Below are 11,586 nucleotides of genomic sequence, written 5' to 3'. Positions count from 1 at the left end.
AGTCACAGGTTCAAATCTCAGCAAGTGCACTCAGGCTTTCATCGGTCTGAAGGCAATAAAATGAGAAACATTGACTTGGGTAGAAAATATACATTTCATATTAACACCATGAGACTCTTCCACTGTGAATGTACGCTTTGTGTATAATGCCTTTTTTTTTAGTTATGCTGCGTTATGGTTGGGTTTTGGGGTGAGTGCACATGCTAACTTTGAAAAGCGGCTTTTTCACTTTCTTTATTGCAGGTATGAGCTTGACCAGTTCATTCCCAATTCCCACGATGTTAGCCTTACTTCCTTCTGAGTTCTGTGACTTCACATCTGCATGACAAGATAAATAGCCTCACGTGCGTCCAGATAAAATATACTTACTTCTGGTCCTACAACAGAAGAGTGAGGAACCCTTCTCCTTACATTATTGGATGGTTCTTCGCCCCCCCCCCTCCACACCCACGAAGCTCCCCCCTGTAAAGGTTTAGTCTTGCTATGTCCCCCTGTGGTTTGGTCTCACCAGAGACGTTGTTACTATACAGTACATTGTAACTGACGTATGTGTAAAAAGTTTTAATGCAGTTTCTCGGAAATTTGTAATCTCTGGGCCAGCAATGGCATTTGTGTTTTAGTTTAAGTAAATCTGCTTAACTGAGGTTTCAACCCTTTACCCTCATTCCCGGATAAACAAGAATGGTACATTGAAAATATCCTCCAGCTTTCTTTAAGAACAATGGTGCATACTCCTAAAAGATTTGTTTACAGAGCTTCACAAATACCAGAATTGAAAATACCAGAATTGAATGCTGCCTACTTCATTCCATTATAATAAATAATGCAATGACTATTGAAACCTTACCGTCTGTTTTCCATTCTGGTATATATCGCACTTCATACTCAAAATAAAAAGATAAATCTGAAAGAAAATAATTTTACATCTGCAAGTTCTGCATTGTAAATGCGATACCATCATTTATATTCAACAATCATTGGCTCGTTTTTAAAAGTTCAAAACCCATCATTAATATAAATACAGTCCCTGTAATAAATAAAATTGGTGCTGGTGTAAATGTGGGTTCTTCTCGTTGTTGTAGGTGCCAGTTGAATTCTGAGCCCAAATTTATAAATTGTTCAGGGAGCACAGCACCCAAATTTCCTGCGCTGCATTGCGCCAAGTGGAAGATGCTGAAGAGAGCCCGATCTATAAGGAGTAGCCTCCTCTGACGTCATCCAAACAGGCTAGCTTGCACAGTGCGCAGACTTGTACCAGGGCCCATCAGCGAAGGTGCACCGTCCAGGGTAGGACTGGTACTGGAGGCATACTCCTCCAATATGGATTCCTATGCAGAGACATTCACAGAAGGGTCGGGCGCGTTGAACGTGTGCCACGCACTGCTGCAGTCATACAATGCGTCGGTTAATGAGGTAAATGATTGCATTTCCCCTGTTTCAGCATGATTGCAGAAGGTGTTAATTTTTGATGCAAAGGCCATTCAGGTTAGTAGGAGTAGGTAGATTGGGATTTGTGTCAACATTTATGGATGCTTGCGTCGATATGCTCAAAGTACTGACCCTTGACACAAAGCAGTGCAAAGTGGTTTTGGCTCCTTTCCAACGCCAAACATTTTGAATTGGAAAGTACATTACTGCTGCCAATGGGCATTGCCCTAGCACCAGCACAAATCATTGGTTATTTTGCGCCCTGGTCTCTGTTCATGGTCCCGTATGATGATGCTCTTGATGCCTCTTCTATCTGGTTTTGTTGCCTTCGCCGGTGCCTGCAGACCTACAAGAAAGAAATCACAACCTCTGGCTTGAATCTTTACAGTACACACGTGGCTTTACTTCAGTTACGATCAACTCTCGACAAAAAATATATGAAATGCAGGCAGAATGCTCGGTCTCGCGTGAGGTACAGAGGTCTCACGTGCCTGAGATGAGATCCAATATGAAGGCCAAGTCAAGCCTGCCAGTGTGTGTTAGTGTTCAGTGGGAATCTCGTGTTACTAATACAACATCGACTGCAATGAGTTGCTTGACATGACCTATTGGGAATGAAAGTCGGCTTCAGATCAGTATTCCCTCGCTTATTCTTTTCCAAAAATTCCTTCTAAAGTGAATATAATTGTCATGTGAGGGAATGCAGGTCAGGTCACTCTCACCAAGGTCATCTCAGACATAGTCGGATTTCCGGATGTACCACAGCTATGTGTAGGTAAACTATACCTAAGCCATCTCTGCCTAGTAGAAGAATATATGAAGACATAAAAGGGGGTAAAGTAAGAAATCCCAAAGCGTAGTCCGAATACTGAATCATGAAATATGATGGATGGTAGTACTGAAGGCACAGTCATGGTGACTGAGTAGGCAAGGCTATACACCTCCTTGAGGTGGCAACTTCTATTTCAATCATTGGATCGTTCTATACAACCAATGATCAGTTTTCTGATCCGGAAACTCTGTAAAACTGATTTAAAGATGGAATTTGATCATTCACAATTTTTAACGTCTGTTAGTAATGTGTGTGGTTTTGCAAAATGACTGATGAAACGAATTGTAAATTAAACAGACTAAAATACTGCATCATGCACACGTGAAATCAAGACATGGAAGAACAAAAACCTTTCTCTCTCCACCCAAAGAACTAGACTTTATTTATTTATTTGCAGTTGTAGTAAAGTCCTTCGAACCACATTATTGTAGACTCAGAATACTTTTGGGATCAGATACATGGACGTGGGGAAATGTATTTCTGTATTAGTATTTCTATAGCACCAGCGTAGCTAAGAAACAACTGAGTGCTGTACATTACATGTGAGGTTGGGAGATGATCTAATAGATCGTGTGCATCAAGCTGGGATTACACAAATATATTTCAAATTTTTAGGCACAGGGAGATAAAGTGATTTGCCCAGAATCACATGATGTAGAGCAAAGCGCCGAGGTTTGGACTGGAACATTGGTCTGTAAGTTCCAAGGTACGGAGCTCTAGCCAAAAGGCCAAATCTTGGAGTTAGATTGATTACAATCAGTCAGTCAACAGTGTTGGATAGTATGCTAATACTGGGTACATGTCCATGCACACTGATAAAGAGATGTTATGTTACTGAGTCTTGTAAAGCTCATAGCTACCCAGAGAAAGGCTTCTGAGCGCTAACAGGAATCATGATTATGAAATGCATTACTGTAGGGGAAGAGGTGTGTCTTCAGTTGCGATCTGAAACCTAACATTGCTGTTGGCTCTGAGGTGACTAGGCAGAGAGTTTCAAAGCTTAGATACTAGATAACAATATGTTCGGCCTCCGCCTCTTGCTCTTTTAATTCTGGGAATGGCCAGGAGGGAGCGATTGTTATTTCTTAGCTTTTGCATTATTGTATGGTGTAACAAGGTGACTGAGCCGTGGACAGTACAGCCTTAGAGATAAATGAATCAATTATTACCTCAATTTGTACAGCGCTGCTACTCACCTGAGAGGGTATCCAGGATCTTGCAGGATGCAATGGGATCAGTTGAATAGCCAGGCCTTGAGGGATTGTCGGAATTCCGGTAGAGATTAGGAGGTACGGATGTGCAGATGGAGTTTGTTCCAGACTTTCGCTGCGAGGTAGGGGAAGGAGCGTTCTCCGCTCGAGCCTCTGTTGATGTGGTGAGTGTGGGCAAGAGCTAGGGAGGTGGAGCATAGTTGTCTGGCAGGTTGGTGGAAGTTCAGGCCGTTGTTGATGTAGGGTGGTCCTATGCTGTGAAGGACTTTGTAAGCATTGGTCAGTAGCTTGAGTTGGCATCTCTTCTGTACTGGGAGCCACTGGAGTTCCTCGAGGTAAGGGGCGTTGTGGGTTCATCCGGGGAGGTAATGGATATGTCTGGCAGCAGCATTCTGGAGGGCCTGTAGCCTCTGAAGGTGTTTAGAGATCCAGTAGTATGGCTGTAGTCCAGTCTGCTCATGATAAGGGCTTGTGTGATGGTGCATCAAGTGTTTGTGAGAAGCCACTTGAAGATCTTTTGGAGCATGCGCACAGTGAAGAAACCAGGATTAAGGCAGTTCTCTCTCATCCTGTTGGCTGCGCACGTCATGCACCTGTAGAATCTCGCTCTGGTGGTGGTGAGTCCTTAGCGAAGGAGAGAATAAATTGAGTGTTATGTTAAGCCTATCGAATCTGATGATGTTGGCCAAGTGTGTTATGTAGATTTTAAAGAGGTTGGGGCTGAGGGACAATCCCGGAGGGATCCCACCGATGATTTCCTTGGGTTTATAGGTGAATGGAGGTAGGCTGACATTTTGGGTTCTTCCAGTGAGAAATTACGCAATCCATCTGAGGGCGTTCCCGATGTTTTGTAGCCTGGTGATCGGAGTATGGTGGGATACTGTGTCGAACGCTGCTGATAGGTTCAGGAGGGCTCGGAAGTCGGCCCAGATTCTGAAAAGTTTAGCGTGGGTAGGTGTTACTTTTTTACCCATTTTGGGATTCACAAACCAACTCAAAGAAATATTTGCTATGGTTTGTATGGAAAAGAAACACAAAGGAGCACAAAATGCTGCTTTGCATTACTTTCCATTAAGACGGTGTTACATGGGTGTTTCCATGCAGCCACCAATGCTTTTTGAGGTTAAACCCAATTCACGACCATTAGCGGAAAGGGTTTAGCGCTAAAAAGTAGCGCAACTGAAAAACAGGTGTTAAACGAAGAAATGTTTACATTTCTCTGTGCCTTTCTGAATTTGCATACGTGCTGCACTGTGCAGTGCACATGCAAAGTAGGAAATTCTTCTGTACATGTGTAAGCATAGTATTTTGTACAGGAAGGGAAACCTATGCTACACTCAGGCACGCATCCTAGCGCCCAGCAGCTGATATCAGCGCCGGCACTAGGGAGAGGGGAGGAGAGTGCCATTTCTTTGTGAACATGGTGCTCTCTTTGCTCTCTCCCTGTCACATAACACAACACAACACAACACAGCACAGCACAGCCTCTTAGGAGGATGCCCTACATTGCATGACAGTGTTCCGAATGTGGGTCATCCTCTGCAGGTGTGATGAGAGCAGTCTTGGTGCTGTGGCTGCTGCGGAATTCAACTGGGAGGAGCCAAGAAGATGGTTTTGCTCAAGATGTGTGGGGAGGTGTTGGAGGAGAAAGGGCCTACTGTGGAGCGGAAGGAGGCAGGTCAGCAAAGTTTGTTAGTGTGTCCTATGTTTAATGCTCGGAGATCAGTGGCAGAGTAGGTGTGGAGTGGAGTAGAACCAGGGTTTCTGGTGCTGGGCGTGGCCCAGATACAGACGGGCTCAGATGGGCTTGCCAGTGGCACACCCGCTGCGTGTCTGTGCTGAGGCCGCCACTAAGTAGGTCTTGGGAGGTGGGAGGGGTGTGTGGGTGAGGTGGATGGGGTTAGGAGAGGTAGGAAGAAGAGGCCAGAGAAGCACATAAGAGAGCAGGTAACGAGTGGAGGGAGGTGGAAGGGGGAAAAGTAGGAAGCGTGCTGGGGGCGGCCAGGTGAAAAGACAGGCAATTGAGGCAGATCGAGTGAGAGAAGCAGAAGGCAGCAAATGTAAAACCAAAGGAAAAGTGAGCCATACGAGCGCAAAAGGCAAACCAGAGGCAAAGTGAGAGAAATACAGGAGCAAAAGGCAACCAAAGGCAGAGCAAGAATGAGAGAAATACGAGAGCAAACTAACTGAAAATCGACAGCAAAAGGCAAACAGAAGGCAAAAAGGAGAGCGAGGGAAACGAAAGCAAAAAGGCAAACAAGAGCAGAACAAAAGACCAAGTTTACACTGATTGCACCTGGACTGGTCGGAGGACCAGTTCAGGTGGGTGTGGAGCCTGGGCCCCTCAAAGTGTCAAAGTCTCAGAGACAAAGGGGACCTAAGAACATGAGCAGTAGCTAGGTTTAGACGTCTAACTGGCAAGGTCTCTTTGAAAGAAGGGGACTAGGATGCATGCACAATGGAGTGTTCTTCCTATACATCTACTTAGAGAGGTGGGTTTTCAGCAACCTCCTTCTCACCTCTTTCCTCTCTGCCGTAGAACAAAGGGTGTGCTAGGACAACTTGGAATCTGGCAATTTTTACCTTCCGTGGGAGTTCCACAAGGGTCCGCACTCTTCCCAACGTTGTTTAACATTTATGTCTCCCCACTAGCCAAACTGATCAGGGACCATGGATTTTCACTTGTATCGTATGCAGATGATACTCAAATCAAATTTTCCATCTCATCAATGGCAGATCCAATCGCAGACAGATTCCATAGCTGTCTTGACCACATTATGAACTGGATGCACAAAAACTACTTAGAACTGAAGGCTAACAAGACCGGGGTCATGGAATTTGGAGATAGGCCTCCTATTTGAACCCTGTCATGGTGGTCTGCAGAGGCAGGAGCCTGTCCTGTTCCAGCCACCATAGTCAGGAACCTTGGGATTTTGTTTGATGCCCAGCTCAATTTCTCAGGGCAAATCAACCAACTGACGTCTGCCTGCTACTGCCTCTTAAAAATACTTCGAAAAATCCTACCCTTCCTATCTATGCAGTTGAGGAAAACAGTGGTGGTAGCCCTCATTCTTTCTCGCCTAGACTACTGCAACACTCAGTATCTAGGTGTCAACAAACGTCACATGTCCAACTCCAATCCTTGCAGAATGCGGCGGCACGTACCCTGCCTAATATTCCAAAATATAGTCACATCTCGGATGCCATTAGAAATCGGCTTTGGCTCCCAGTTGAGCAGCATATTGAGTTCAAGGCACTATGCCTTGCTCATAAAGCCCTGTAAGGAGGGGCAACTAACGACATCCGCAAATTATTTCAATGGCATGCCGCGCTGGATGTTGAGATCTGATAATAAAGCTCTGCTTTGCGTGCCCAGAGTCAGGAGGGCAGATGTTTCTCTTTTCTGGCATCTAAGCTCTGGAACGAACTTCCACTAAATATTAGGCACATATCATCCAGGTCTCAGTTTAGGAGCCAGATTAAAACCTGGCTCTTCCCTCACAAACAGTGATCTAGCTCTTCCTGACTTTCGTGCCTCCATCAGCACCAAGACGCCTTGGCAATTGTGCGCTTTAGAAGTTATTATGGGGATTTTATTTTTGCTCTTTTAATTACTGGGAGTCACTGGAGGGATCTCAGAGAAGATGTTATATGGTCTTGTAGTTTCAGGCCTAAAAAGAAGCGAACAGCATGTTTTTAGTCTCTTTGTAATTTAGAAATTGAGTTGGAGTGGCCCTACATGTTCTACTGCAGTAATCAAGACAGTGGGCCAGCTCTTGCTATGTACCACGGTGCCCAGCCCCGGAACATAGCTGTTTGCTTTAACTTGGTAAGAACTATGACAGCTCCTGTCAATTCAGAGTAAACATGAACCCCGCTCCCAGCATGCGAGAGCTGGGAAACCACTCCCACTTGCTGAGAGCAGAGCGTTCTTCTGTTTACCTGCCCGCTGTCAAGCGGACAGGAAAACAGATTAAAGGATTGCCTCACACACAGGGAGATGCATGTTTAGCAGCTCTCTGTGTTTAAAAGCAATGCCGGCTCCCACAGGGGGCGGGGAGTCAGCAGAGGCATTCAGGATCCCTCCGCTGGGGGCCCTCGTTGAGCTTCAGGGCACACAGTCATTGAAGGTTGGGCCCTGGGGAATTGGGTCCCAGTGGCTGAAATCCTACCTTCCCACCTACCCCATTCAATTAAGGTTGAGCCCTGGGGGATAGGATCCGAAATTGGCCCAGGGAGTGGGGCAGTGCAGCCCTGCTGCCCTATTAAGTGGTGGCCGGCCCACAGGGATGGGGTTCCCTGGGCCATTTTGGCCCTGATGCTCATTGTATAAAAATTAAACCTTAGCTATAAGTACTTACACATATAAGCATAGCGAGTGACTGTGATGAGTGGGTTATTTCTTGTCCTCTACTGGTGACAGCAAAGTCCATGGTTCTATGAGTATGCTAATGTGGAATTCACTTGGATGCTTCCCAGTTTGGCCCTGCCCTCCTTAGTAGTATCCAAAGGTCTTCCTGCCTTTTGCGAGAATGACGGGCAGCTTAACAACTCCCACAGTGCGTTTCCTGCTGATCTTGGTGAGGAGTTCTTGATGCCGAGGAGTATGAGGACATCTTCACCAAGTAAAAAAACACTTGCCTCATACAGTTAAGAGGAAGGCCCCTTGTTTTGTGGAGATTTACCTCTTTGCACTCGTGTTGTCTTCTCTATAGGAGGATTTATTCATATTATCACATATTTCTGGATACAAACACATTGCCAAAACGCACATAAGGTCACTGGTGACATTTACTCCTGCTCCATTATGGAGCTGTAGTGTAGAATACGTACTGGACATTTACCCAAGGAGGTAGCACTTAGTAATTACCTGGTAGAAAGGACTTCACTTGTGTAGATATTTTGTGCAAAATAGTGGACTCTTGTTGGATACAAGGGCAGGTGCAGATCTTTTGAAGCCGAGTCACTCATACAGACACTTAGGGGCCCATTACGATGTCGGGCGGATCGCCACCGCCATGGTGGCGGTGATGATCCGCCCGACATTAATGCCCGCCCGCCACCCATTTCCACCCCGCCATATTACTATAGCGGGGGGACCGCGGCGGATGTAAACATCATCCGCCGCTTTTCCGCTCCGGTCGCCTTGCGGCCGGGGCGGAAAATGTTTAATATGGTGGCGGTGTCTCTGAGACACCGCCAGCCATATTATGAGGGGCTTCCTGACATGCTTTTCCGTGGCGGCAAGGCATGCGGAGACTCCCTGCAGGGGCCCGTTGCAGGCCCCCTGGGAGTCCGGGGGAGTGGGTGGTGCACATGGGGGTACCTATGGTACCCCCGCATTTCAAAGTGCAACATGGCAGGCACCACGCGGTGCCTGTCATGTTGTGCTTTGAAATGCACAACGTGCATTTTTACCATTGCGGCGGGTGGCACTTTCTGCACCGCCCGCCGCAATGTTAAAAATACGGGATGCGCCCGCCAGTGTGGTGGGCGCATCCTTATGCTCAAGGCGCGGACCGCCGCTCCTATGGCAGCCGGTCCCGTTTTGCACGAGGATGGTGGGCGGGCAAAGTCCGTCCGCCATCCTAATGGGGGCTTTATACACTGCCTCTCACACTCAGCTGCTCACACACCCACTCAGACCCTCATGCACCCACTCACAGACCCATACAGCCATTCACAAACCCATTCAGACACTCATGCACTCTCTCACAGACTCATGCACCCACTCACAGACCCATACATCCACTCAATGCCTCTCCATTAAATAACAGGTTCTTCCTTCACTGGTTGTTTGAGGTCAGCAAAAAAAGATCTAGGGAGGATGGATGGCTGGGTCCGGAGTTGAAGGGTGCAGTGATTGAGGGATGTGGTGGGATGAGTTAGTAGTGGAGGAAAATACAAGGGGCTGGATGTATCATCAATGCAATTGTATGGTGCAGAAGGGTATCAGTTAAGAGAGGTTTTTGTTTTAACTAGTGGAAGTTACATTCGAATTGCAGCAGATTGTGGTGATTTCCATAACTGAGGCTCTGAAAAAGCAATATGGCAGCACCATGAAGACATACTTCAAACATAACTTACTTCTGTAACATGTTCAACAGCTCTTGTGTCTGCTTGGGCTTCTTGTGCTGAGAGCCGTATACTGCAGTCTGGATTTCCAAACACTAGAGTGGTAGCAAACAAAAGAGGAAAATTAATCTGGTTATGTAGCTCGGTGCAGAAAAATGTTAAATATGTAAGTCTGATAGGGGCACCTAGTTGATCGGTCCTGCAATTAATTAACACAACAGCTTATTTATGAAGACTTCATGTTTTTGCTTCTTTTTAACAAACATTCTTGCTTTTACTTGTACATTTGGCAGTAAGCAAGGGTATGTTTGCTACAGATAGATAATCCCACAATGAGGTAGCCTTACTGCGAAGATGAATCTGACGTTTATGAGACTCACAAGAACGCTTTGAAATCTATGTGAGTTGAAAACAGACTCAATGTGGGATTTCCACCAGGTTGAAGATTTTGTATAAATAAATAACGGAAACATTTGCATAATTTATTTTTCCTCTATGGAGGAATCCTTCCACCTACACCTGTATCAAATAAGGGCATGATCTTGTTTCTTTATTTCTATGAAGACGTACTAACTTCCATCTTTAAATAGTTTTTCTGCATGCATTTCCAGGATAAAGAGCTGCCTTCACATTGACCATGAATATCAATTAATGTACACGTAAGTATCTGTTAAGTGCAATTTTAAATGTCACCTTGACGCCTACAATGCCAGCATTCATGCTATTGCATTTACAAATACTGGAAAAAACAACAGTGCCAGGCTTTCCATATTGATAAATTCAATTACGAAAGGACATTTTCATCAGTCATGGCTGGGTAAATCATGATGCAGAATTTAATCCTAAATTATACGTGGATGTAGACATATCATCACTAATGAATGCATCCTGGGGGCGAGTTTTGCTTCAGTGGGTAATTTTACTAGTTTCTTTGCTTGAAAACTGAATAGGCATTTTCCAACATTATTCGCCTGGGGCCACAACCAGAGGTGACAATACTGAATCACCTCTGCTGTACTGGAAGGTAGGGATCAATTATGTGTTTCTAATAGCCATATTTTTCCAGAGGATACCCACAATGCAGGATGTCAGTGAACAAATCTGATGCTGGTGATGCCAATGTGGGGCATACAGGTGCTTTAATAGATTCATGGTAGTGGACTGTTCTGCCTTTCTGAACATTAATGAGTTGTAATTTTACTCTCATGAGAATTTGTTTTCCAAAGTCAGGCTTAACACTGAGCAATACAGCAGGAAATGCATTTCTATCAAGAACTTTCCACTGGGAATCTCAGAGTCGTACTTACTCTATGTTCTGGGGGATTATATGGTAAGTGCCTGCACTGTGATCCATTCCACCCATAGGGTTTGAGTAATGTTCAGGTTCTTTGTGTGCCTTGGAGCGTTTTAAGACATGGTATACGATGATGTTTATGTTGTTAGAATAATTGTTTCCTTGAATAATGCTTAAAGTTGCCAACTTGTGACTGAACTTCTAGCTGATACAATAGCTTTGTGTACCATCTACCTATGCAGCATCATGATCTCTTGGTGCACGAGGATCTCTCATGGAATGTTACCACTTCCCATAGAATCTGTACATACAGCAGCAACTTAGATATATGACCTTATTCACATGTGCACTAAGCAACAGTACGCATAAGAAGTTATAGATCTTGAGAGTCTTTAAGAAGAGAACTGAGGATTCAGGAACCTGTATTCACTTTTCCCTCATTGAAAGATGATAAGTTGCTACCTGACGCCTAAAGAAGCCTTCCACTTTTAGGTCAAGACCGTTTAATTTAATTAAAATCACCTACAATATACTTGAATGTAATGGCTTTAAGCCAGTCCTCTTCATCCGTTGGTCTTCTGCTCACTACAGCATAAGGGGGGAGGCGGCTTAGGGAGGAGGGAGGCAGTGGCTTAGCCCACTTCAGCCATTGGCTAATTTTGCTGCGAGTGACGGCATTCTGCTCTTTCGCCTCATTCACAAGGAGCCATTACAGTTTTTTGAAGGGGTGGGACAGCCATTTCAGT

The 11,586-nt window shown here is 45.3% G+C and overlaps 1 protein-coding gene across 1 annotated transcript in view; it reads right to left on the bottom strand.

Moving 5' to 3' along the window:
• Positions 1-493: 493 nt before the first annotated feature.
• Positions 494-11,586, bottom strand: part of TTC23L (tetratricopeptide repeat domain 23 like) — a 96,904-nt gene continuing 85,811 nt past the window's right edge. The window contains exons 10-11 of the mRNA XM_078674930.1: positions 9,559-9,641; positions 494-1,774 (exon numbers count right to left, since the gene is read on the bottom strand). Of these exons, the coding sequence (XP_078531056.1) occupies positions 1,738-1,774; positions 9,559-9,641 (120 nt within the window). The 3' untranslated portion in view covers positions 494-1,737. The remainder of the gene's footprint in view (positions 1,775-9,558; positions 9,642-11,586) is intronic.

The sequence above is a fragment of the Lissotriton helveticus genome, chromosome 2_1, assembly GCF_964261635.1.
Source record: "Lissotriton helveticus chromosome 2_1, aLisHel1.1, whole genome shotgun sequence".
Lineage (NCBI taxonomy): Eukaryota > Metazoa > Chordata > Amphibia > Caudata > Salamandridae > Lissotriton > Lissotriton helveticus.
Note: the sequence above shows the minus strand (reverse complement) of the source record. Positions and strands in the feature narration are given on the sequence as shown.